General features: G+C 44.4%; 1 protein-coding gene across 6 annotated transcripts in view; it reads right to left on the reverse strand.

Moving 5' to 3' along the window:
• LOC135223472 (beta-TrCP-like) overlaps window positions 1–26,299 on the reverse strand; it is a 91,279-nt gene that overhangs the window by 25,447 nt on the left and 39,533 nt on the right. For 5 of the 6 annotated variants that reach the window (XM_064261892.1, XM_064261894.1, XM_064261895.1 and 2 more), the window contains 5 exons: window positions 4,106–4,460; window positions 2,952–3,138; window positions 2,731–2,815; window positions 2,330–2,440; window positions 968–1,045 (listed from right to left, as the gene is read on the reverse strand). In XM_064261892.1, the coding sequence (XP_064117962.1) occupies window positions 968–1,045; window positions 2,330–2,440; window positions 2,731–2,815; window positions 2,952–3,138; window positions 4,106–4,460 (816 nt within the window). The remainder of the gene's footprint in view (window positions 1–967; window positions 1,046–2,329; window positions 2,441–2,730; window positions 2,816–2,951; window positions 3,139–4,105; window positions 4,461–26,299) is intronic. The other variant, XM_064261891.1, reaches the window with a different exon arrangement.

Genomic DNA, 26,299 nt, shown 5'->3' on the forward strand with positions numbered 1-26,299 from the left:
TGCTCACCTCAAGTGTCTGAAGGTCTGCTGGAATTAATTTCTCTTAAAACTACAGCATAGAGCAACTATACTAAAATACCTACAGCATTATACCTACAGTTCAAATGGGCTGGAATCACTACACTACATTTCACTGGCCTGTACACTTCATAAAACAAAAACTTATCAGGAGTGTTAACATGTTTTGGGGGAACATGTACCTCAAGGGCTATAAACATTATCTGAGGAATAAAAAGTAACGGTAGAAATTTAAAAAATAAGACTAATGCACCCGTGTCACCACAGCATAAGCAATTCTAGAAATACATGCGCTGTCCGGTTTCTCATTTTCTCTCGGGTGATCAAAGCCTTAAGTCTTCGGTCTTTCTGGACAGGAGAAACAGTCTGGCTTGGTGGTTTGTGAGACACCCCACAAAGAAGATATACCAGTCAATGATAATGGAAAGAAAAAGTAAACAATAAGGAAAAAAAATAAATTGCCAATTAACCTACTCCAAATCCTCTGAGGAAAATCAGAAGCTGCTAATCGAGTAAGAATTCAAAACTAAGAGAAAATTCATTCATCCAAATTTTAACTGCAATTAACTTTGAATAGAACTTAAAAATACTAAAATCTTGTTAATAAAGGACACAGCAAAAGTGAGCTTCAACAACAAAAACATGAATTTTCTCTCAAAAATGATCTTTGCTAATAATGGCACGAAAGAATATGTACAATACGTACATTCCCGCCATCAGTGATTAACCTTAGTAAAATATTGGAAATTCAGTCAAATATATTGACAAAATTCTAAATGCACATCAAAAGCACCAATTTACAGCACAGAAATGCTATGAATCAATTTATCAATGATGACAAGAATGCAACATCAAATTTACTCTATCAATAAGATAACCGTGCCTTCATTTCTACATTAGATTTTGATTCATAATGAATCTAAAAACATGAAAGGAAGATCCCACGTACCCCTCGTACCTTGTAACACTGGAGCGAACTTCGGTCCCAAATTTTAATAGTGTTGTCTCTAAGGCCAGACACAATTTTCTGGAAAGGCAACAGACTCACATGAGATCAACAGTAAAATTAACTTGCCCTGATGCTACAAAAAAAACAAAACAAAACAATGTTTTTAAGGGTGGTTTTTCAACCATTCTCAGTATGTATTTTAAAGCGTTTTTTTTAATACATGCATACATTTCTCTATCTCACAAAAACAAATGAATGCTCTACATCTCTAGGCCACGCAATACCTTTAACATTATATTATAATAATAATGAACATCTATTCTTCCTACCCAATCAAAGATATCTAAAAGAATTACATAAATCAATCCTATATAACCTACAAAAAATCTTAAAAGAATTATACATCATATATCTAACAATATAGAGGTACCCCTAAAAAAAAAAGTGCGAAAGTGAATGTCCGTGATGATACACCAGTGGTTCTTTAAACTTTTCATTACCTTGCCCTCTCTAAGAATTGGTTCTTCCTTCCACGGCCCCCTTGCATCTGAGTAAAATCCCTTCCCAGATTTATAGGAAAATGAAAAAACAAGAGAAAGAGAAGGGGTTTTGAGGGATATCTGTAAACCCGAGTCTAACTAGAGGAACAGACAAAAATGGAAACTAACATTATAAGGTGATACATTTGCTTTTTCCCTAAACTTTTGAACATTAGTTCCTCACTCTTGTTAAGAGAACAACAAATATAATTAGAGAATGCTTAATTTTTCCCTAGGGCTCACGCCTTCCCTGGAAATTGCTGACACCACCCAGTTTAAGAACCACAGTGATACATAGACATAAAAACATTAATTTAAACAAATAAAAACAAATAAACTTTTTTAAAGATAATTTTTCTTCCCTATTAGTATCTGAAAAGCAAGTCTTTGCATACAGGCATAAACTTCTTTCCTTCAAACCAATGAATGCTTTACATCTCTAGGTCAGATAAAGCCTTTTTAGTTAATATATGAACATCAATTCACCTATCAAAATTTTTTTTTAAAGAAATACAAAAATAAATCTATCCTATGCATATAACCTATTAAAAACTATCCTATATAACCTATAAAAAGACTTTAAATTAATTAATCATACATCTATCAAATATAAAAAGTATTCACAAAAAATTATTACAAACTTAAAAGTACATACAGGAAACACAACCAGCTTCATCTCTAGGAAAATAAACTATGTACTTGTGTAGAATAAGCGCCATTTAGTCGACTTCTGATTGATGTTATACGAAGTGGTCTGGTAACTAGTCAAGTATTCGCAAGCCCTGAACCTTTCAAGTGAAGACACAAGGACTACTAAACTTACCTGGTCATCATATTGTAAACAGTATACTCCTTTGGAATTTTCTGATCTGCAGTTTATTCTCTGCAAATTATGTCTACCCATTCTCCAATTAGCTTCTATGGTTTGAATATCCTAAAAATAAAAGAAATCAATTTCAGTCTGGGAAAATGTACTTTTTCTACTAGTTATTACAGTACCAATTATGTACTATTAAATGCAATATAACCACAGCTCCTCATTAAAATTAAAAATGCTGGAAATGAGCATTATCTGTTCCTAATAATCACATTTAAGTATAAGTTTTGACAAATTCACCTATTCACTACAAAGCACAGCTTATATCACTTATAATTAGTACACTAGTAAAAAAAATTACAGCTACAAATGAACTACACTAAAATGAATAACACACGGAAACTTACTTGGATTATCTTAGGGTAAAGCTTACGATAGTAGGAGTGCCCAGGATGTTGTTCACCTGGTCTTGGTTTGAACAAATACATCCCCCTGAAAGAAAGGTCAATCAACGGATTTCTGAACATTCAAACATTGGAATTTATGTATGTATTCTCCATATCAAAAATCATCCATTTCCCTCTTGTACCAACATAGAGAAGTATACTCAAAAAGTATGTAAACTTACCACCCTTTACGTTCTGACAGCCCTCTCCACAAAGGATCTGTTCGAACTTTCCGCTCTATTAATTTTTTCCATAAGAGACCGTCCGCTATTACTCTATGCCATTCTTTACAAACTAGCTCTGCCTCCCGTAATGATTTGGCATCCAAGTAACTTAAAATTTTTTCTGCTACATGATCTAGTCCTTTCTCTGAAATACAACACAGTCAGCATCAATAAACCAACAACCTTAAGGGATCTACTTCAAAGGAATAAGGAATTTTATGCTCAAACCCCTAATTTTCTTTCCTATCAAAACTCACTTTACAAGCAATATAATTACCCAAGTATGTATCATTCAGTAGTAACAATGATTTATGATTCTTAACTACATTCAGTAGTAACAATGATTTATGACCCTTAACTATTTCAAATTGATAAAAGGCAGCGCAAGTTAGATGACTGATGAGAAGGCTTATCACATGCCTGGGAATTCACCAAAGTACTATAAGCAAACAATGTGCAAAGGAAAAAAATTGTACAGGTTTATGCACTAAATATCAGTCAAAATGCTCTTAGAATTTCCTACTTTTGGATATGCTTTCTACGCAAAACTTTGAAACTCAAGAAGAAATTAATGTGGCCAATAGACACCGTAATAATTTTGGGGGGGAAAACAAATCTCTTAAAAAACCTTAATAATACCTTCTCTCTCAAAGGGGAAATTAATACTAAAAAAAAGTAATTGACTGGATAAAATAATGAAAGACTACCAATGAAAATACTGTATAAGATCCCTTAATTTTCAAAATTAACTTCTGATTCTATAATCTATGCACAATGTATTATGGCTAAATGTCTCAAACAACAACATATATTCAAACAAAAGACTACATTATAGTGAGTTTTACTATTGAGACAATATCAAATAAAAAACAGTGGTCAAATGTCAATAATTGTTAAACATCTTCACACACACAAAATTGTTCCACAAGTCAAGACATATGAGGGTTATGCAACATCTTCACACAAACAAAATTGTTCCACAAAAGTCAAGACATATGAGGGTTATGCAACATCTTACTATGATACTATGTGCATCATAAACACACACACACACACACAATCACATTTTAACAAATACAACTCCATTAACAAGCCCGTGGGAGGAGCCTTACTTGGTAACAAGGTGATGAAGTCCCTCTGCAGCATTGGCTTGAGGAAGGCATTGATGTGACCATGCTGGTAGTGACACATGCGAGACAGAAGGTGCTCCATGAATTCCAGCTGGTCTTGTTCGCTCCACTTCTCAAAATACTGAAGGCACATCTCCCTCTCATTGTTGTACTGAGCTGTGGATTCCTTCTTCCTCCTCCCTCCGCCGCCACCGCCACCTGACGACTGGTTTAAGGGTATGGTTGTCATGGGTTCTGGGTCCTCATTGTCGCTAGCCCCGTCCACGCCACGAATACCGGTACTTGTTGTGACACTCATCGGTGACGTGTTGTTGTCATAAATTACAGTCATTGGTGCCTGAAATTTGCAGAAAAAATAGAATATGATAACCGTTATCATACAAAAAAATTTGAGAGCTACTTGCTAGAAGAATTTTCTAGGACTCATTAAAAGTAAAATGCCATTGTATTATCATTTCAATACACATACTTTCACATTTCAAAATAATTCATGATAATTCTGTAACCTTATATGGTGACAGAAATCTCCCATCAGGAAGGTTGTTTCCAGCTTCACTGTTTGTTTGATAATACTACAATTTACAGACTCAAAATAAAACTAAGCCTTTCAACACCTTGCCTGATGAGGCCACCATAAATGTGACCTGTGCAGATACATATAAACGTTAATTTGAATAACCTGCAGTTTTTTTTTATAGCTTAGCAGAGAGATCTGAGCAAATACTTTATCACAGTTGATATGCCTGCATTGAAACGACCAGCATCGGTGTGTCTGAACATTAGTGTGGGGAAGCTACTATTTTAGCCAGTTCTCTTCCTGTCCAAAATTGGAGGGAACATCCCAGCTAGACACAAAGGTTTACTGAATCTAAGTGTTTCTTCCTAAATCAATGAGGTTTTGGATTTACACTTCATTATTCAAATTGTTGTGAACTTCCAATGTCAGACACTGCTGCAAAATTCTCTCCATGTTCATAACTTTCAAATCATGAAAAAATTACTAAATTTTGAATGTTGCATGAATCTAAACTTTTTCTTCCCTTTCTAGCATCCATAGAAATTCTTTATAATATTGCACGATTTAAAAATGCGGTTAAAACAGTATAATCTAAGACCCCAAGGTCACTCGGGAATGTCAACACCAACAAAAATTATGTATTGCATATTAAGGATAAACTTACGAACAATTCAAAATACAAACAGCCGTCCAGAATGTAACTCATTTGTAAGTAGGGCGGTGACTATACAGTAATACCTAACACTAAGTTGTTTGTTCATTCCAAGGCACAGGACTATAACCAAACTAGACCTAGGTCACATACTAAACCCTTGAGAAAAAAAACCCTGCACGCACTATAAAACCCCCAGCCCACCTCAAAATGTTGCAAATAGTACATACATGTATTACGCCGTTTGTCTAGAGCGCCATAAAATTGGCGGCCAAGTTTCGGTTATCGGCGCCAGCTGTCTTTTAATATTAATTATAAGGGAAAAACTAAATATAATTACATGTACACTACTATACAGTACAGTCTCCAATTATGCGAGAATTTGGTTGATCCACGGCCTCACAGAATTGGAAATTTGCATATTTCAAAACATGAAATTTTCATTATTAAAATGAAGTTTTATTGTATACTTACCGAACAATTATAGAGCCGTGATTTCCACGAGCGGCAGGATACTAAATTCAAATTTAGCGCGTCGGCGTCGCCAACACTGGTGGTGATGACGTCATCTCCCTCCACTCGCGGGAGAACCAGGTACAACTGCCCAGGTGAATCCAATTCTTTCTGCCCGTCCGTCCACCTAAGGGGAGGAGGGTGGGTATAATCATAATTGTTCGGTAAGTATACAATAAAACTTCATTTTAATAATGAAAATTTCATTTTTATTGTAGTGTCTTACCGAACAATTATAGAGCTGATTACACATTTCTGGGAAGGTGGGATTCAGTGAACCACTAGTATTTTTAAATGGTTACATTATTGCAATACCAGTAAACACTCAAGGTGTCTGTTGTACCTTACCTTGTAAGAGAGCTACAGCAGACTGTTACTGCCTCTGGTCGGTGCTCTTCTTACTATTGTAGAGGAATTGGAATTTGACCAAAGTTAGCCTCTACAGGAGTGGAATCCTTCCGTAGTTCAAGCGAGTCAAGGCTGACTGACGGAGGATGTAACAACAAAAGATTGCCCCTTGCCCCTGGGCTAAGACCAGAAATTCAATCATACAAAACATTTGTCACCAACACCAGATTTAAAAAACATATATACCCAACCATTGTAAAATCTGACCTAACAGACTGGTGAGTATCCCAGGTACTCAGTACCCCCAGCTTCCCTTGAACTCGACAACCTATTCAAGGTGAAAAGTTAGCATAGAGGTGACGACCCCTGTGCCGTTTCTCCCAACACCATGCCAGAAACCGCCACAGGACCTAACGTTTTACAATTCTCGAAAACCGTTTCTATCTCTTTGAGATAATGACTCGCAAAAAACCGAATTCGATCTCCAGAACGTGCTCTGAAGAATCGAAGCTAAAGATAAATTCTTTCGTGAATGCTAAAGAAGTTGCCACTGCTCTAACCTCGTGAGCTTTAACTCTCAGGAACGGAAAGATTGTCGTTCTCGGACTGCGAGTGAGCTTCCCTGATAAGCTCTCTAATAAAGAACGATATAGCATTCTTAGAAAGAGGACGAGAGGGATTTTGAACCGAGGTCCAGAGCTTAGAAGATTGTCCTCTAATACCCTTAGTGGCAAACAGATACTGCTTAATAGCCCTGACTGGACATAAGAGCCTTTCTTCCTCCTCATGTCCAACCAAATCAGATAAGTTCCTTACCACAAAACTCCTCGGCCAAGGATTAGAAGGATTCTCATTTTTGGCTAGAAAGGTCAAAGATACCGAAAATACAGCATTGCCTTGAGAGAAACCGACTCTTTTGTCTATAGCATGCAATTCGCTGACACGCTTAGCAGAAGCTAGCGCAATAAGAAAAAGTGCCTTCTTAGTCAAGTTCCTGAGTGAAGCCGACTTCAAAGGCTCAAACGGTGGCCCCATGAGGAACTTAAGCACCACATCTAAGTTCCAAGCCACTGTATCTTGCGGGAGCTTAGTGGTTTCGAAAGACCTAATGAGGTCCGACAGATCTGAATTGGAGGAAATATCCAAACCTCGATGTTGAAAAACCGAAGAGCATGGCTCTATATCCTCTGATCGTCGAAGGAGCCAGTTTCTTAGAGTTTCCTAAGAAATAGAAGAAAATCTGCTATTTCTGTTAAAGAGGTCGCAGAAGTAGAGACTTTAGCACTTCTACACCACTCTCTGAAGATTCTCCACTTCCCTTGATAAGAGTTTGTTAGAAGACTCTCTCCTACAACGAGCGATAGCTTCTGCAGCTCTTCTTGAAAATCCTTTCGCTCTGACAAGATTCCGGACAGTCTGAACCCTGTCAGAGCTAGAGCGGACAAGTTTTGGTGGAACCTCTTGAAGTGAGGTTGTTTGAGAAGCCACTTCTCTGGAGGAAGAAGTCTGGGGAAGCTACTAACAACTGGAGAAGGTCGGGAACCATCTTTCCTGGGCCAAAAGGGAGCGATTAACGTTAGTGTTACACTGGTGTGCGACATGAACTTGTTCAGCACCTCTCTTATTAGACCGAACGGAGGGAATGCATAAGCTTCCAGACCCGACCAATCCAACAGCATTGCGTCCACCGACCAAGCTAGAGGATCTGGGACTGGAGAACAAAAGAGAGGAAGACGGTTGTTCCTTGATGTCGCGAACAGGTCTATTGACGGTCGTCCCCAAAGGTGCCAAAGTTTCTGACAAATCTTGTTGTCCAAAGTCCACTCCAGAGGTAACACTTGCTGTTGACGACTTAACTCGTCCGCCAGGACGTTCATCTTTCCCGGAACAAATCTCGGGACTAGCTGAACCTTCGCTTCGTTTGACCACAGGAGGAGATCCTTGGCTACTTCGTATAGAGAGAAAGACTGAGTCCCCCCCTGTTTTCCGCACGTACGAGAGAGCCGTGGAGTTGTCGGAGTGCACTGCCACTACTCGACCTTCTACTAAGCTCCGAAACTGTCTGAGCCCCAGGAAAATTGCTAACAGTTCCTTTACATTTATGTGGAACTTCTTCTCCTTCTCCGACCAAGCTCCTGAAGTTCGTTGATTTCCCAGTAGGGCTCCCCAACCTGTGTCCGATGCGTCGGAAAAGAACTGTAGGTTCGGGAGGATGGGTCGTAAATCTAACCCTTCTTCCAACCTTGCTCGAGAGAGCCACCACCTTAGGTCCTCTTTTATTTGATCTGTGACAGGAAAGGTAATCGAGTCTGGTTGTGTCTTCCTGCACCGAGATTTGGTTCTCAGGAAAAACTGCAGAGGTCTCATGTGCAGTCTTCCCAACGTCACAAATTTCTCCACTGAGTCAATTTGCCCCAGGAGCCTCATCCACTTGATTGGCTTACCTTTTTGTCCAAGAACTCCTGAACTGTCTCCAGACAGCCTTGAACCCTCTTCGGGGACAGAAAAGCCCGAAAAAACTTGAGCATTCAGAATCATCCCCAAATAAAGGATGCTCTGAGATGGAACCAACTGGGACTTCTGTTTGTTGACCAGAATTCCTAACTTTCTGGCAAGATCCAGAGTTGTTCCAAGGTCCTTCATGCACCGACTCTCTGATTCCGACCGGAGAAGCCAATCGTCCTCCAGATAGAGGGAGATTCTTACTCCTAATATGTGCAGCCAGCTTCCTATCGGGGATAGAACCCTGGTGAAAACTTGAGGAGCGGTCGCTAGTCCGAAGCAAAGCGCCCGAAACTGAAACACCTTGCCTTCGAACATGAACCTCAGGTACTTCCGAGATTCGCGATGTATCGGAATGTGAAAATAAGCGTCTTGCATGTCCAGAGAGACCATCCAATCCCCCTGTCTGATGGACTCCAGAACCGACCGAGTGGTCTCCATATGAAATTTTGTTTTCTGGACATGCAAGTTCAGGGCGCTCACATCCAAAACCGGCCTCCAGCCCCCTGATGATTGGGAACTACAAAAAGGCGATTGTAAAAGCCTGGAGGGAAAATCCCCTTCTATCTGTTCTATCGCTTCTTTGAGAACAAGCGCTTCCACTTCTGCGGCTAGCGCCAGAAATTTGTCTGAGCCCGGAGAGTATGCCTGGAATGGAATTGGCACAGGTGAGAGCGAGGGAGGTGAAACGAGAGGAATACGATAGCCGAACTTGAGTACTTGCACTACCCAGGCTTCTGCTCCTCTGTTTTCCCATTCCTCCCAAAACAGAGCCAGCCTGGCTCCCACTGGGCGTCTGAAGAACCGAGCTTTCATTTGGAAGGTTTGTTAACCTTGGCCGATTTGGCCTTAGACTGAGGTCGCAAATTCGACTTCGGCCGAAAGAAGCGCTTGGGTTTTCTCCCTCGAAAAGGCGCTTGGGCCAGAGGAGAAACCGAAGGAACAGTCTCCACAGGAGCTTTAGGTCTCTTAGTAGACTGTGCCAGTAAATCCGAAGTAGATTTCTTATCTAGCGCAGACGAAATTGACAAACACTACATCGTCTGGAAAGAGGTTATCTTTCACAAAAGGAGCAAACAAGAGAGCAGACTTCTGTTGGGACGTAACCCTTTTAGAAGCACAAGGAGCACCAAAGTTGCCTTTTCTTAAGGGTACCAAAGGCGATGAGCGAAGCTAACTCATCACATCCATCCTTAATGGATTTGTCCGCACAGGACAGAACACCAATCCAATCCTCCGCTAACTCCTGAGAAAGAGAAGGACAGTCTTCGATCTTGGCCGCTAAAGCGCCAATAGTCCAATCAAGGAAGCTAAAGACTTCCAAAAGTTTAAATTGATTCTTTACAACGTGGTCCAACTCAGGCGCTGTAAAGAAAACTTTCGCTGCGGCGAAAGCAGATCTTCTAGAGGAGTCGATTAAACTGGAGAAGTCTCCCTGGGAGGAGGCAGAAACTCCCAGAGAAGGAGCTTCCCCAGTTACATAAAACCTATACCTCTTACGAAGCAACTTAGTAGGGAGGGTAAGCAAAAAGAGCCTTCCCTAAGTCTCTTTTCATAGACATCCATTTCTCCGTCTCTTTCAACGAATGTCTAACCGCTTTAGATAGAACAAGTTTTGGGAGGAGAGGGTCTGAAGTTTTCCTCCTCATCAAAAAAAGTCGAAGTTGGGGAGCGCGGAGCCGCTTTCTCAAAATAATCTGGATAAGATACCAGAAGAAATCTAAGGAGACGTGAATAACACGAGAGGTGATGTGAATCCTCCTCCTCTACTTCTTCTTCATTCTCCGATACCGCCGAAGAAGTAGACGGAAACTACAACCGGATCTGAAGGTTTCGAACCACCCTTGGACTCATTCATCCAGTTGGTTTAACATCTCTAACTGCTTGCGCAAAGGCGCCAGAGACGAATCAAAAACAGTTAACATAGGCTTGGAAGAGCCTAAATGTTCAGCAGGAGGCGAAAAACTACTTGCGCCTCGCTCGGAGCCGCCGAAATTCGAGGCGAAACAGGCGCATCAGGCGTAACAGACGAAAAAGCGCCTAAAGAAACACCCTTAGAACTGCTAGCTACAGCGCTAAAACCACAATCTCTACTAGTAGATGGAGCCGAAAAAAGGCACAGATTGAGGCGACGAACGAGACCGCTAACGGCCGAGGCGCAACCCTACTCTCAGGCTCCTTATACCGCTTGACTGGAGGAGGCGAAGAATCGGCGCCTGAACGCCTCTTTAAGGGACGCGAAAACGGGCGAATCTCGCCAAGAGCGCCGCGCGACCGGAGACGAATCGCTGAATCATTTGAAAGGCGTCTGACCGCAACACCTTTCCAACGCTTAACCGAGCCCTGTTGAGGCGCAACAGGCTCAACAAGAGAGGCGCCTGTCTGTGGGCAAATCCCGATCGACTCCCTTGGACTTCCGGTATGCTTCTCCCCGTGCGGGGGAGCTGGACAGTGACCTTTGTCTAGGAGACGTGTCAGGACAGACAGACGCACCCTCAACTACACTCTTACCTGAAGCCGCTTTCTCCAAAAACGTCTTAACTGAATTACCAAGTTGCAAAACCGTATTCGCTAGTACCGAAAATTTCTGATCTAACCTCGATTCCAGACTGGCAATGGTGTCGGAAGAAACTACACGGGAAGCCGGAGAAGTGGGATTAGTAGGAGGAATAGGAGGTGTAGTTAAAGGAGACATAACAATTTGAGGAGAAACAGAAGGAACAGATGCATCGCAAGACGAAGCAGAGCTAAGTCTACTTTCCCTAAGCGCTGCTTTTCTAATTCTGTCTTTAGCTAATTTCTCGAGTATGAACTAAAAAAACTTCCATTGAGAATCAGTCCAATCACTACACTCGTTACATGTTCGATCTGCTGAACAAACCTGTCCCCTACACATAACACATTTAGTGTGAGAATCATATTCTAACTTGGATAATCTAGTTTTACATCCTGAGATGCAAAACCTAACTCCCGACGGACTAGAATCCGACATGTCAACGCCTAAATAAAAAGCAAAATAACAACAACGCCAAAAAAGAGTACTTCACCAATTCCGAAGATCAAATCCACAAGAAAAAAGCGAAGTAAAGTCATCCAACCGCACCGACCACCGATGTTCACCGGACGCCGGCAGGAAAAGAATTGGATTCACCTGGGCAGTTGTACCTGGTTCTCCCGCGAGTGGAGGGAGATGACGTCATCACCACCAGTGTTGGCGACGCCGACGCGCTAAATTTGAATTTAGTATCCTGCCGCTCGTGGAAATCACGGCTCTATAATTGTTCGGTAAGACACTACAATAAAAATATACCTTATGGGGATAATTCCATTAGGGCCAAGGCAAACAGCAACTTACCCCGTCAAACTTTTTCATACTAGCCATTTTCAATACTTTCTATGTACTATACTACTGTAATAATTTCTAATATGAAATTGTTCTTATGGATAAATAAAACATTAAAGAGGTTTTAAAAACTTGATAAAGTTCAAAATTAGACACAGGATGGTGAAAACTCCCACACGTAAACAATGCCACCATTGGGTGCAAGTGTACTGTACGATACACTCATTTCCCTTAAAAAAACCTTTTGGATGGAATTTCCTCTACATATCCTGTGCCAAAAACCTTCAAACTCCTCTATCTCATCCTCTGTAAAGAGTTCTTCTGCTGAAGGAAGGCTTTGTGAACCATTTGAGGTTTCCGGGACGAGCGGATCATGCGTCTTCACTCCTGTTAGGCCTAAAATGACAATTTGTCCAAAATTGCATTTTTCCTCCTAACTAGACCAAACCTGAGGTCCTTTTACAATAGGAAGGTACTAGCGGCAGCTGGATAGGTCGTAAGCTTTCGAACAAGGGGTTCGGTAGTTAACTGCTTGTCCGACAGGCGCGCGCGCGCGACTGGTAGGTAAACAAATCACTTTTGCTTTTGGCCCAAGCAAAAACGCAGAGTGAGGGGTGGCATGAGGTGGGGCTATGTGTAAAAGGACCTCAGGGTTGTATAGTTAGGAAAAATGCAATTTTGGACAAATTGTCATTTGTTCCGACACGGCATACAAACCTTCGGTCCTTTTACAATAGGAAGACTCACTTCTTGGTGGGTGGAATCTGAGTCTTTTGTGAACAGACTGGTGTTCGCCCAACCTTGGAAGCCTCCCTGGTCGTAAGAGCGAGGGAGGGATCCAAGCCTCTGTCCGATTGATCGGGGTGTGCACCGCAGGATCAATGGTCAGACCTCTGGACCAAGTACTAAGAGAGAGGCAAGCGTATCTCTTCGTACCAGCAAACAAGAACAAGTTCCTATTTGCTAGAGGCAACAACGTTATGGTTTGGTCCCTCTTGTTGGCATCCACTTCCCCCCCTTGTAGGAGAAGTGGGGTGGATATTCGCTCCCATCCCTAGTGAAAGGGATAGGATGGGGCTCTGTCGAGTAGCTTCACCGGCATCTCGTCCTTATCCAGCAAGGTGATGACCGTATCCCTCTACCCACAGGTAGAGGGGTAGAAAAAGATAGGAAGAGAAGCCAGTCACTCTCTCATTCACTTATCTTATTCTTACAGTCACACCAGGACTCGATGCTGTTCAGCCTGCTAGGGTCTGGGTTAGCTACACAACGTGTTGAGCAGCCACCACGGGTCCTAAGGAAAACGATCCCAGGACCTGTGGGCAATATCCAAAAGGTAGAAGGAGGTGCCAGTGGTCTGGTTGTACCAGACCCCTGCCTTCAGCCTGCGCCACGGAGAAGTTTCTTGTGTAACTCGAGGGAAGTGCTACTTCTAGGTCATCTTGGTGCTGACGAAGAGTCTTCAACACTCCGCCTGGGATGTCGAGTTTCTTCAGAAAGCGCTGGTGCCGCTTTCACAGGACAAAGCAGCATCTCCTTCGCATCGAAGGCGGTGAAGTCCATTAGGGAGGGGACTGTGAAGGACTCTAACCGATCGTCAGGAACCGAAGGGTTCAGAGTCTTCGCTACGAATTCGGTACGAAATCGAGCGTCACGAATCCCCATCCCCTGGATGCTTGACTTCGCAGGCAAAGTCATGCAATTACCTCAGAGGAAAAGAAGGGAATTGTCGAATGACCTATCCCTCTTCTCGACTTCGGTGATGTCCTGTACCCATACTGGTCTATCCGTCTGCAGCGAAGTTGTTGTTCTCGGTAGTGGATAGGACACCGACACTCAATGTTGGGTGTCGATGGTATGGGTACTGTGACAAGCCGTTAGGACGAAGAAAAGATTGTTATGGAACAACCGAACTAAGTCCACAGCGAAGTTCGTAACAGACTGGGCGCTCTGACAGCTGCCTACTGGACTGCGTTCGGTAGGAGGCAAGTTGTCCAAGCACCCGAGCAAGTCACGTGACCTCGCCTTAACAGGGTTATGCCAAGAGACTAAACAAACAAATAATTTGTTCGTCACCGATGCAGAAGCAAGGTGATGACTCTCTTAAGGCATGTGCCCAACAGGCGAAAGTCAATTGCCTTCTAGAGACCGAGGTCCTTGATGGCAAGATATCTCATAGTATAGTTGATTCTCGGGTAAGGAGAAACAACACTATGTGACGTTTTGAAGCGAAGGTGTACAGAAAATGCAACCTACGTCTTCACAGCTGAACCGAGAGAGGGATCTCAAGATTTCTGACCTGTGCTACAAAGACTGAGAACGCTAACCGCTATTGATTGCTGTCCGGTGAGGACCGTAGTTGCAATAAAAGCGGAGCGCTTCCAGTAATGAAGACAGGGAACTACTGCCTGAAGAACTGCTTCTCATGGGCTGAACATTTGGGAAGTAAGAGCTGTCAGGTCGGAGAGTAGGCGATGTCTTCTGACATATCTGTTAATTCGGGGCGAGCAATGAAATTGCACACCTACGAATACGAGATATTTTGAAGACAAACTCAGATGTCTGCAAAAATCATTCGCATTATCGCAGTGCGATGCAGCGGTTGACTAGTACAGACTTCTGTTTACCGTGCGGTAAACAGAAAGATGACAGAGTCCAAGAGATATCTCTGTTGAAAATTCTCGCAATGTCGAAGGCGATGAAATCGAGAGTCACAGCAGTAGATGGTCCTTCATTATTGCGAGAATCCCCGTTAATCAGAGACCTAAGTCCATGATTGTTGGGCAGAGATACGGTCGGTAGTCAATCCAACCAGGGGAGAGAGAGACGTAACCGACCGTGCATCTCAGAGACCTAGCTGATACTGAGCCGCTATCAGGCAGTTCAATACGCAGTAGCTCTCGGTGACTCGTCATCCTGAGTTGCCAGGTAATCCATTATTCCACGAAGGAATGCGTTCGGCTAGAACCATCGAGCATAAAGAATACGCTCGAGCAATTATATTTAACCGAAACGGATTTCGGTAAATACAAAAGCTGATTTGGTGTTGTCATGACAATACCAAGTATCTAAAATCGAAACTGATAACTGCCTGGGAGGTTGCAGGCAACCCCGAGTTGCAGTTCAATTAAGATACAATTCGTCTCGGTCACAAACCGTAGAGTTAACTACGGTATGCGCCTACCCCACGGACAATTCAACTGTTAAAGAATCATGTCGCGAGGGTAATATACGTAGTATATTTGTAGGTTCTGTACCACGACCTCCATCCTAAATTCTTTTCCCCTCGGGGAATGAGAATAAGGATTGGAGATCGACCGCCTTCGTTCTCTTATTCAAAAGAGTGAAGGAGAAGTCTTTCCCAAAGGAAAGCTTCAATGGTGAACAGAATACCGAAGACGATAGTTCAAGCCAAACTGGAAGTTCCCGTCCGTTCTTCTCTATTCCAGGTTAAGCGCCTACTGTGAGATACTCTTCTTCAGCAGCGGTCTTTCTTCCAAATGCTAGAAATTACAGGAATTCGAGCATAAGCGAGGTTCCCGATTATCGTGTAACAATTATCGGGGATTCTTTTCGCTCACTTTGGACCGTGGTCTCGCCTGAGTGTTTGGAGATCGTAAAAAACTCGAACACTCTGAGTGCGCTAGAAATTCCGTAGAATTCTAAGCACTCTGCGAAACCCCCCCACCACCGAATTCGTCAGACGATATCGGCTGGTGGTCCTCATCGATTCCCGTAGAAATCGAGAAAGGGGCAGGATCCCTCCTCAATGACCGGGGGGGGCTTACGTCAGGTAGGACCCGAAGGTCCCCCCGGTAGCGCAGCCCCTAACGTGGGATCTTACAGAGAAATCTCTGTAGGATCCCTCCCCTTTCCTCTGTAGCCGTAAGGAGAGAGGGAATGGGGGAGGAATTGGATACTGGCTCGCCTTCCCAGCGGATCTAGCAGTTGGAGAAGAAAAGGAGCAGCCATCGCCTTACGGCGATGGCCTCTCAGAGCCTGGGAAAACGTATCGTCAGGAGAAAACGTTTTCCCGAGGAGGGTTACGAACTCATACTGTAGGTAAGTGTCTGCGCCACTGTGAACGTCGTCTGGGTGGGGCTGATCGACACCTGACAGTAGAGAGCCGATACCATCCGGACTCATTCAGTCCTCGTCGAGGTCGAAACCTCAGGAGGACCGAAGGGTATTTAAATACGGTGTCCGAAGACACTATAAACGCCTCTGTCGCAGTAGAGGAGGTGAAGTAGCTTGTTCGACCGTCCAGAACTGAGAGAGCCTTCTTGTCCGGAGCGAGAGGACTACCTGGTCAAACACAGTCGGCAAGCTCCGATCGCGGCCGACCCACGTCGATTTGGGTTCCCTCTCGGGTCCCCAAAACGACTCGAGCCGAGACGTAGGCTCTGCTGGTGGGAGCGGCGATCCTTCCCCGAGGTCATTGTGCTGACGAATCAGCGCCGTAACCTCGCAAAGTTCCTCTGGATCTCGGAAGTCACAGCATCTTGCAGAGATGGGACCGTTAAGCCCTTCGAACAAGAGCATATTCCGAGAACCTTCCTCCATAAGAAGGGGAACAGCGACAGCCCTCTCGGTCTTCCCCATCCACTTGCGCATACGCCCTGGCCGTCCAAGAACCGTGCCTGGCACGTAGGGCGTTGTGGTGGGATCATGAGGGGCGCACCCCTCACGATCACTCCTCAATACCTCGCTCCTCCCGGTGTAACCCGAGGTGGTTGAAGGTACGGGAGAGGCAGACCTGACGCTCCCTCGTGCTCCGCTGGCAGAACCAGCAGGCTTGGAGGGCTGCAGGCGATCGTCAACCCGCTTGGTGGCGATCGAGCTGCAGGCCTCCTGGTCCCCCCCGAACCGTCTCGCTGTGGAGAACGGCTGGACTGAGCACAGCGGCCCCGATCTCGAGTGTCAGAAGAGCTGGTGCTGGTTGCCGTACCCGATCGCTCTCTGTGAGAGCGACGGTCAGGCGACCTGCAGGCTCCACTGTCACAGTGAGACCGGTGCTTGTCCTCACGGCACGTCACGTCGCTGGTTCCAGCCGTGGCTGGCACCGGCGAACGGGGAGGACCCTTCTTTTCCCAGCCTCAGCCCGTGGCCGGTCATGGACCGTCACGTCGTCCCCCGGGTAGCCAGCTGTTCGCGCGCGGAGAGCGAGAGCTGGTCTGGTGAGAGTCGCGTGAGCGGCTGTCACCAGTCTTCCGCCCCCCCCGTGCCGTGAACCTGACGCTGAGCGGACTCAGAGGTCTGGTTCCTGGCTGCACGGTCGCTGGTAGGCGACCGTACACTCGGTACCTCCGCGAACGAGGAGGCCGAGACGGACCCTGATGCAGTGGCAGCACCACTGACACCAGGCGAGGAAGTACCGGGGTTGGTTTGCCACCGGTACCCCTCTGGTCCCCGTAGTTCTTCTTCCCTTGGGCGGGGAAGAAAGAGACGGGCCCCGCTCCGAAGGAGCAGGAGGACCAGCGGAAGGAACCCTCCCGTCCCCACCGAGGTGAGACGGGTCCCTCCCGAGGAAGCTTCCCGAGGAAGCTTCTTAGGAGGGAGGAGGCGACCTTCTTCTTCCTCGGCTGTAAAGCCTTAGAAGTCGAAGGGGAAGAGGCGGCGGCCGACGACGATGAAGAAGATGAAGACGACGACCACGACACCTTCCTCCTCTTCTTCGTCAGCTTCCTCAGGACAGACGTAAGATCTGCTATCCAGGGCGGAGCCGGGGCTGCTGTAGCCGAAGCCACAGGGCCCGGACGCACCTGTACAGACAGACCAAAGTCTGGGGTAGTACCACCCACGAAACAGGACGACATCAGCAGGTAATGGGCATCTCAGGAACAGCAGCACGGCCAGCATCATCGGTAGGGACAGCCAGCGCAGCAACGGCAGGAACAGCCATCGCAGCAACGGCAGGGACAGCCAGCGCAGCAACTGCATCCCAGAATCGGCAGGTTACGGCAGGCAGCACCGGAAACACAGGAAGTGGAGCAGCAGCCAGCAACATCCTGGTACCGGCGGCAGGTCCAGGGGCGAGTTTCTAGGGCAGCGGAAGTGTGGTCGCTGCAGCGCGGCAACCACGAGCGGCGGCGGCACGCCCCCTCTCGGTACGGCGAACGGCACTTCACAGCGGCTGTAGGCCAAGACTGATACCACGTGAGGCGAGTACACCAGGTGAGGAGGGACGTCGTCACCTGGTTGCGTGGTCACCACTCCATGGGTGACCGCAGTAGGCCCAGACATAGAAACCGCGAGCCCTGGACACCAGCACGCTCTGCATTGGAAGGACGCCCATACCTCACCAAGGTCCACGCTCGTGGCAGTAGCACCTGCGGAAATAATAGTAGTAGCGATTAATTGTGGGGAAATCCCCTCGTGCGGGGGTTTGATCCCTCCCGAACGAGTGGAATAAGACCCCTAATACAATTGTACATCGGGCACCGAGCGCCCTCCCCGCGCTCGACGGATCGGGCGAGGAGAAGAACGCCGATAACCTCCCCCCCCCAAGGGGAAGAGCCATCTGTGGAATCGTGAGCGGGGGGGGTCTCGTTCCCCACCCCCGCACAGTACCCATGTACGCAACAACAAAATAAGAGCCCTAGAGCAATCGTGCCATCGGCACGAATACAAGGCATAAGGATCAATTCCCTGACTGAGCGGAACTTGAACCAAATAATATTGATGCAATCAATAATAAGGAACAAAATGAAAATGCATCTTGCAAAACGATTCACTTCACAATGAATAAGGGCGGCTCGGATCGAGCGCATTTGCGCCCTCGGTACCGAGCGCAAGGGTGAAAGGTTCCATTCCTTACCTTTATGGATCAAGGTTTCTGGAAACCTTGATCCATAATGAATTGATGCAATCAACAAATATATGAAAATGAAAAGGACTACTGTGCTTGCGATTTCACTTCATACAATAAAAAGGGAAGGAATCAATTCCCGTGAATAGCGGAACATTGATCCCAGTCAACAATGCAATCTCAATAAAAAAAATGAAAATGAAAAAGAACTGCACTTGCGATTTCACTTCATTCAAAATAAAAAGGGGGAAGGATCAATCTCCGGTAAGCTCGGAACTGATCCAAAATGAGTATTGCTACAATAAAAAATAATATATGAAAATGAAAAGAATACTGTACTTGCGATTCCACTTTCATACTGAATAAGTTTCCGTGCCGAGCGCATTCGTTCGGCAACGGGCATACAGGTCAAAAAAAATATAAATGAAAAGAGCACTTACTTACGATTTTCATCTACACATTTCCAACCCAATATACGCTCGGAGCGAGCGCTCCCGCCCTCGGCACCGAGCATACACAATACGAGGATCATTCTGGGAAAAATGAATTCCCGCAATTACGCCCTTCAGTCCCGGCACTCGGGTAATCGGAGGGCGTTGTGAAGCCAAGATCCTTTAATTCACAATTGAATTCAATGAAATGATTGTACTTACAATTCAGTTTCACTAGATACATAGAAAAAGAAAACACAATCATGCGAAGCAAACGACGATGAAGCGGCAGAGAGCGATGATACACGTCCACACGCCAGCAGGCCGAAAGCAAAAGTGATTTGTTTACCTACCAGTCGCGCGCGCGCGCCTGTCGGACAAGCAGTTAACTACCGAACCCCTTGTTCGAAAGCTTACGACCTATCCAGCTGCCGCTAGTACCTTCCTATTGTAAAAGGACCGAAGGTTTGTATGCCGTGTCGGAACAAAAACTTGGTTACAAGCGCCTGTCTGTTTCTTTGTCCGCCATGTTCACTATGTAGTAATCGATTTCATATAAATTTATTCCACGATAAAAAAAGAAAACGAAAATTCAAAATTTGATATAGAAATTACGATTTCTTAAAAAGAAATGATAAAAATACAAATTCAACATGAAATGAGTTTCTTGAAAAGTTCTCTCTCTCTGACTCTCTCACACTTCTGCTTCTCTGTTAATCACTTTTACTGGTCATTTTCATCAAAACCTATTTCAACAATAGAAAATATTAATGATCAAATGCCAAAAGTTAGTCGAAAGTTAACCTAGACCGATCATTCATACACACTGAGCTATGACGGCACAAATGTGTGAGGCATAGCCTTCCGTCTTAGCTAATGGCCAAGCAGGAAACCTTTCTCTCGCATTCCCCCTTGGAGGAATATTTTTTTTTTTTCCTCTAAGCATTCCCCCCATCCCTTCTCTCAGATAGTACCGGCAAAACCACTTTTGCCAAAAATACTTGAAAAAGACAATAGATTTGATATGTTTTGCGGCACGTGACTCGCAGACTTTGACAGCTTCGCAGATACAGAAAATCTATTTTTGCGAACTAGCAACCGCATAAAAGGGGAATCGCACAATTCAAACACGCATAATTCGGGACCAGACTTTATTTACCAGATGGGTAAAGCCAGTGAGCTCAATTGGCCTGAGGAGAGAACTAATATCTAAAAGTAATGCAATTGAGAATTTTCTTTTTTAACATTTTCAGGTACGTATTTAATTTTTAAATAATACATGTTATTACTGTCTATTAATTTATATATTTCAACATTTGCTTTTATATCTTGGCACTCTTCCACTGATACCTGGTATTGACAAAGTTGTGTTTTAACATATGCTGCTGGACACCGAAAAGATGCATAGGTGGACATAGGTCGATTTATATTTTTCCACTTCTAAAAAAAAAAAAAAAAAAAAAAAAAAAAAAAAAAAAAAAAAAAAAACTGCTGCAACAATGACTGATATTACAGTAAGTACTAAATAATTCATCAACAAATAATTGCCTCATAACACATTTGGAAAAGATGCACAATAAAAATAGTGACTGCATATAGTATACACTTTTACACACAAAATTTAAAAGAACATTTTTCACAGCTACAAAAAATAGAGTAGAAACCTATAACTTGTAAGTAGTAGTTACTTGGTAAGTTACCTGTATAAAACCATAATTCTCTATATAGAAATGCATCCTCCAATATGCAGTTCAGTAATTGAAGTTTGATAACTTAATTATTAATTAACTAGCAGCAAGTAACTTAGGGGGTGAGGATTTATAATTATAAATTATCTTAAACTTGCAATTTGCTCCTACAAGAATATAAAACTTTTTCTTCTACAAAGATGTGCCAGCTTCCCACTTGTGTATAAGAGCACTTGATGCCATGGCTGACAGAAGTCTATGTCAGAATTTTGCTTGTTTGTAACCTTACTCTAGGCAAGTTGGAGAACTTTGGTTTCTGCATGGAAGTGCATGGGATAGGTCTGTGCTCAACAAAGCAAACTGTGTGCCAAGGAACAGACTAGATCTCTATTCACAAGCTGTTGCACTCACAAATCAGATGACCTACTTAAAGTGTCTCTCCAACTTAGCCAACACTGATTCAACAGTGACAGGACCTTTAGGTCTAGAAGAATCCCACACTGGCTGAGGATTCTCTACTTGGGTGGAGGGTGAAGGCAAACTAGCCTGACCCTGAACAATTCCAGATGTCAGAGTTCAAAGGGTCTAAGGGTAAACACAAGCTAACATTTTCACCACCTTCCTTGGGCCTGAAGCTGAACCAACCAGAAGTGGCCCCTTAACCCAATCCAGGTAAATCCTGGTGCATGGGCTGGTCCAAGCTTGCTCAAGATCATGACCTTGTTCCAGGTTGTACCGAGTACCAGGCCATGAGGCTTTTCACCTCCTAGAAGAACTCTGCTGCACTGTTGTGGTGCTGCTGCTTGACAATCCACTCCTACAACTCACCCCGGACACTGATCTCCATTTCCATAACATGATGGGGAGACAGGACACTGACAAGACCAACGACGACATAACTGAGGCTACTAATAAGGAACCTCTCCAGTCTCTGGTACTTGAAAGGAGGGGAAGGGGGCAAGAATAATCTACTAGCGACCTCATTTTAGGCACACTGTTGTCCCCGTTACCCACCTCTGTGGAACAAGCAAATTGACCTGTTTGTGGAGAGCAGTTGTTCTTCACATGTTGAAAGAACAAAATCAAGAGCCTTTTGAGTCATCTTCTAACACTTGCTGAAGAAGAGAGACGCCACCTTTCACCCATATTTCCATCACTTTCCTGAGATCATTTTGTGTCTTAGGTCCTTCCTCTGCCACAGGTATAGGGGGAGGCGCTGCCATATGAGATGTTACTCGTGGAGAAGGGCTATGACATTTCTCAGAGAGATCACTAGGAGAAAGCCAACCGACACACACTTTGCACATGGTTTCTTTTGTGCACTCACATCCCTGACACAAAACTCACAGAGTGCAGATCTACCCCAACTGGGGGGCATAAACTTGCTACAGGAATTCCCCTTGCCTACATAACAATGAAATTCTAGTTTTGTATCCATAGTAACCATAAACATAAGGAATTCAAGACGGATGCCCCATGTGGAATACACGAGGTCAGACAAAGGTCACAAGGCCAAGTACCACTAAGGCATAAAGCTCAAGGTTACCTTCGACACTAAAATTCAAGGACACAAACTGCACTAACATAACAACACAGCTACAAGAGGAGGAAAAACAGCAATGGAAAGGCAAGTATCGGCAACAAAAGCAAAGACGGCACAGCCACGTAACACACACACAAACAAATCTCTAAGCGAGACCAGAGGTCAACAGACAACCGACCAGCTATATGGCTGTGAGCAAAATGGAGGAGCTGCCCACTTATCAAAGGTTAATATACCTGGAAATATCTGGCTGTCTTGAATCAATTTCAAGTAACGAATTACAATCTGGCATCTCTTCCCAGCTTTCTCCATCATGTACTGCTAAATACCACTAACCTATCTCTACCCCAAAAGTTGCTTATGGTCTATACCTAGATCCTGCTATGGATTCTAGGCAAGTTAAAAATGATATTGTTAAGATACAATGAAGTTTTATACATACTTACCAGGCAGATATATACTTAGCAATGGACGATGGAGTCTATAGCTAAGTATATATCTGCCGGGTAAGTTGCATGTATAAAAAAATGACATTTTTATAATAATATAAAGTTTCACTTATACTACCCGGTGGTTACATATAGCTGATTGACACATTTAGGTGGTGGGACAATGGCAGCTAAAATAACATCTCTTGGAATTATCCGAAGATATAGGTTCCTTACCTTTAAAGACTGCTGACTCAATGGTTACTGCCTCTGTAGTCTGCTAGCCTTTACTGTACCGACAGGATATATGGATCCGTGTGTCGGACACAATAATAAGTACTTGTCGTTGAGGACGTGACCGTAATGGACAAGACTATAATGCCCCTGCTCAGGGCGCAGTACAAAGCACAAAAAACACAATGAAACGAGGGATCACCACACGCGGTTAAAAAATACACCAAGACATTAAAAGACTGAAAGATACTAAAAAGCCCCATGTATCTTCCGACAACCTTAAAATAAAAAACCACAATCAAGGTGAAAAGTTAGTGAGGATGGGAGACATCCTTCTCTCCCTCACCCAATACCGTGTCAGTCACAATGAATGGCCCCATTGTACTGCAATTTTCATATGTGGTTTGCAAATCTGTCAGATAATGAGATGCGAAGACAGAATTGCTTCTCCAATATGTAGATTTAATAATGTCTTTTAAAGACAGATTACGTCTAAACGCCATAGACGTAGCCACTGCTCTTATTTCCTGAGCTTTGACTCTAAGCACTTTGATATCCGAGTCCTGACATTGTTCGTGTGCCTCAGTAATCAAATTCCTTAAAAAGAAGGAGCGCACATTTTTAAAAAGAGGATGAGAAGGATCTTTCACTGAGCACCACAGGTTATCACTCTTACCTCTTATACCTTTGGTTCTTTGCACATAATGTCTAAGTGCTCTCACTGGGCAGAGAAGACATTCAGGCTCATTAGGCCCCAATAGCTCCGAAATGTTCTTTATAGAGAAAGAACGAGGCCAAGGATGGGAGGGATTTTCATTCTTAGCCAAAAAACCCAGCATTGATGAGCAAATAGCATTTCCCTTTGCAAACCCAACTCTCTTATCAATAGCATGGAGCTCACTGATCCTCCTAGCCGATGCTAAAGCACAAAGAAAAAGTGTCTTTCTAGTCAGATCTCTAAAAGAACTAGAGGAGATCGATTCGAATTTGTCAGACATCAGCCATTTGAGTACTACATCCAGGTTCCAAGCTACTGTTCTTGACTCCTTTTTCTTGGTTGTATCACAGGAACGAATCAGGTCTGAGAGGTCTTGATTATTAGAAATGTCTAATCCTTGATGTCTGAACACTGAAGACAACATAGCTCTATAACCTCTAATCGTCTGGGTAGAAAGCTTCTTAGTCTCATGATGAAAAAGAAGGAAGTTAGCTAACTGAGCTATAGAGGTCTTAGAAGACGAAATTCCTTCTCCTTTGCACCAAGCTCTGAACTGGACCCACTTGGCTTGGTACACTCGATCAGAGGATTCTCTTCTGGGTCTAGCAATAGCTCTTGAAGCTCTTTGAAAATCCTCTCTTTCTGAGGAGATGCTCGACAGTCTGAAGGTGACTAGTCGAAGAGCGGACAAGTTGTGATGGAAAGTGGGGCTGAATGAGTAGATCTCTCCTTAACAGCAACTCTCTTGGAAAGTCCGTCAACAGCTGTAGTGGGTCCGGAAACCATTCCCTGGCAGGCCAAAAGGGGGCTATCAGAGTCATCCGTACATTCTGATGACCTCTGAACTTTGAATGGAGGAAAGGCGTAAAGATCTAGATTTGACCAGTCCAGAAGCATGGCATCCACTGCAAAAGCCTCTTTGTCTGGAACTGGGGAGCAATACAGTGGCAGACGAGCCGTCTTGTTCGTGGCGAAGAGATCCAAAAGAGGACATCCCCAAATTTCCCAAAGCTTCTTGCATATTTGAGGATGTAGAGTCCACTCTGTGGAGAGGACTTGTCCTCTCCTGCTGAGAATGTCCGCCTTTACATTCTTCGAGCCTTGAATAAATCTTGTGCTCAAAACAACCTTGTTCTCTTTCGCCCAAATGAGCAGGTCTCTCGCTGCCTCGCACAGAGAGAACGAGTGTGTCCCCCCGTTTTTTTATGTAAGAGAGAGCCGTGGTGTTCTGCTTGAACCAGCACTACTTTCCCTCTTACCTCTGTCTGGAAGTACATTAGAGCAAAATGAATCGCCTTTAGCTCTTTCAGATTTATGTGCCAACTTTTCTGATGACTGCCCGACACTTCCTTTTTCCCCAGAGTGGCTCCCCACCCTTTGTCCGATGCGTCTGACAAGAGCGTAAGGTTGGGGCTCAACTGGCTTAGGGACCAGCCCTCCTCTAGCCTTCCTTCTGACTTCCACCAAAGGAGGTCCTGCTTGATCCCTTCCGACATGGGGAACACGAAGGAGTCTGGGAACTTCTTCCTTTGCCACTTCTGCTTCAAGTAAAATTGAAGTGGTCTCATGTTGAGCCTGCCCAGACTTACAAATTGCTCTATTGAGGCCAATGTTCCTAACAGGCTCATCCATTGTTTCGCCGAGCAAGTTTGTCTGAAGAGAAAATCGTCTATCTTGTTCAGGCAAGAGTTGATCCTTCGACGAGACGGAAAAGCCCGAAAAAGAACTGAATTCAGTCTCACTCCTAAATAAACTATCTCCTGAGAGGGAGTGAGACACAACTTGTCCTTGTTGACTAACAATCCCAAGCTGTCCGTCAACCTTAAAGTCTTTTGTATCCCGTCCAGATGAAGCCACTTTGCTACTGACGACAGAACTCTGGTGAACGCTTGTGGAACTGTCGACAGGCCGAAACAGAGGGCCCTGAACTGATAAATCCGACCCTGGAATACGAATCTCAGGAATCTCCTCAATTCTGAATGAATCGGAATGTGAAAGTAGGCGTCCTGAAGGTCTATGGAAACCATCCAGTCTCCTGGATGAAGAGCTGCTAATACCGACTGGGTCGTTTCCATAGAAAACTTTGTCTTCAGGACACAGATGTTCAGGGCGCTCACGTCCAACACCGGTCTCCAACCCCCCAAGGCCTTCTTTACCAGGAAAAGGCGATTGTAAAATCCTGGTTCCTGAGGAGCATCCACTAACTCTATGGCCCTCTTTGCCAGTAAAGCGAAAACTTCTTGATGGAGGGCGGCAAATTTTTCGGAGTTCTTCGAGTAAGCGGATAAATCTACAGGAAAATCTGTGAGAGGGGGGTGCTTGCTGAACGGAATGGTGTAACCTTCCCTCAGGACCTGAACCGTCCAAGGATCTGCTCCGAGATGAAACCAGGTCTGCCAGAAAAGGTGTAATCTGGCTCCTACTGCTGTGTGGAGGACTACGAGCCTACTT

This window comes from Macrobrachium nipponense, chromosome 10 (assembly GCF_015104395.2).
Source record: "Macrobrachium nipponense isolate FS-2020 chromosome 10, ASM1510439v2, whole genome shotgun sequence".
In the NCBI taxonomy this organism is placed as follows: domain Eukaryota; kingdom Metazoa; phylum Arthropoda; class Malacostraca; order Decapoda; family Palaemonidae; genus Macrobrachium; species Macrobrachium nipponense.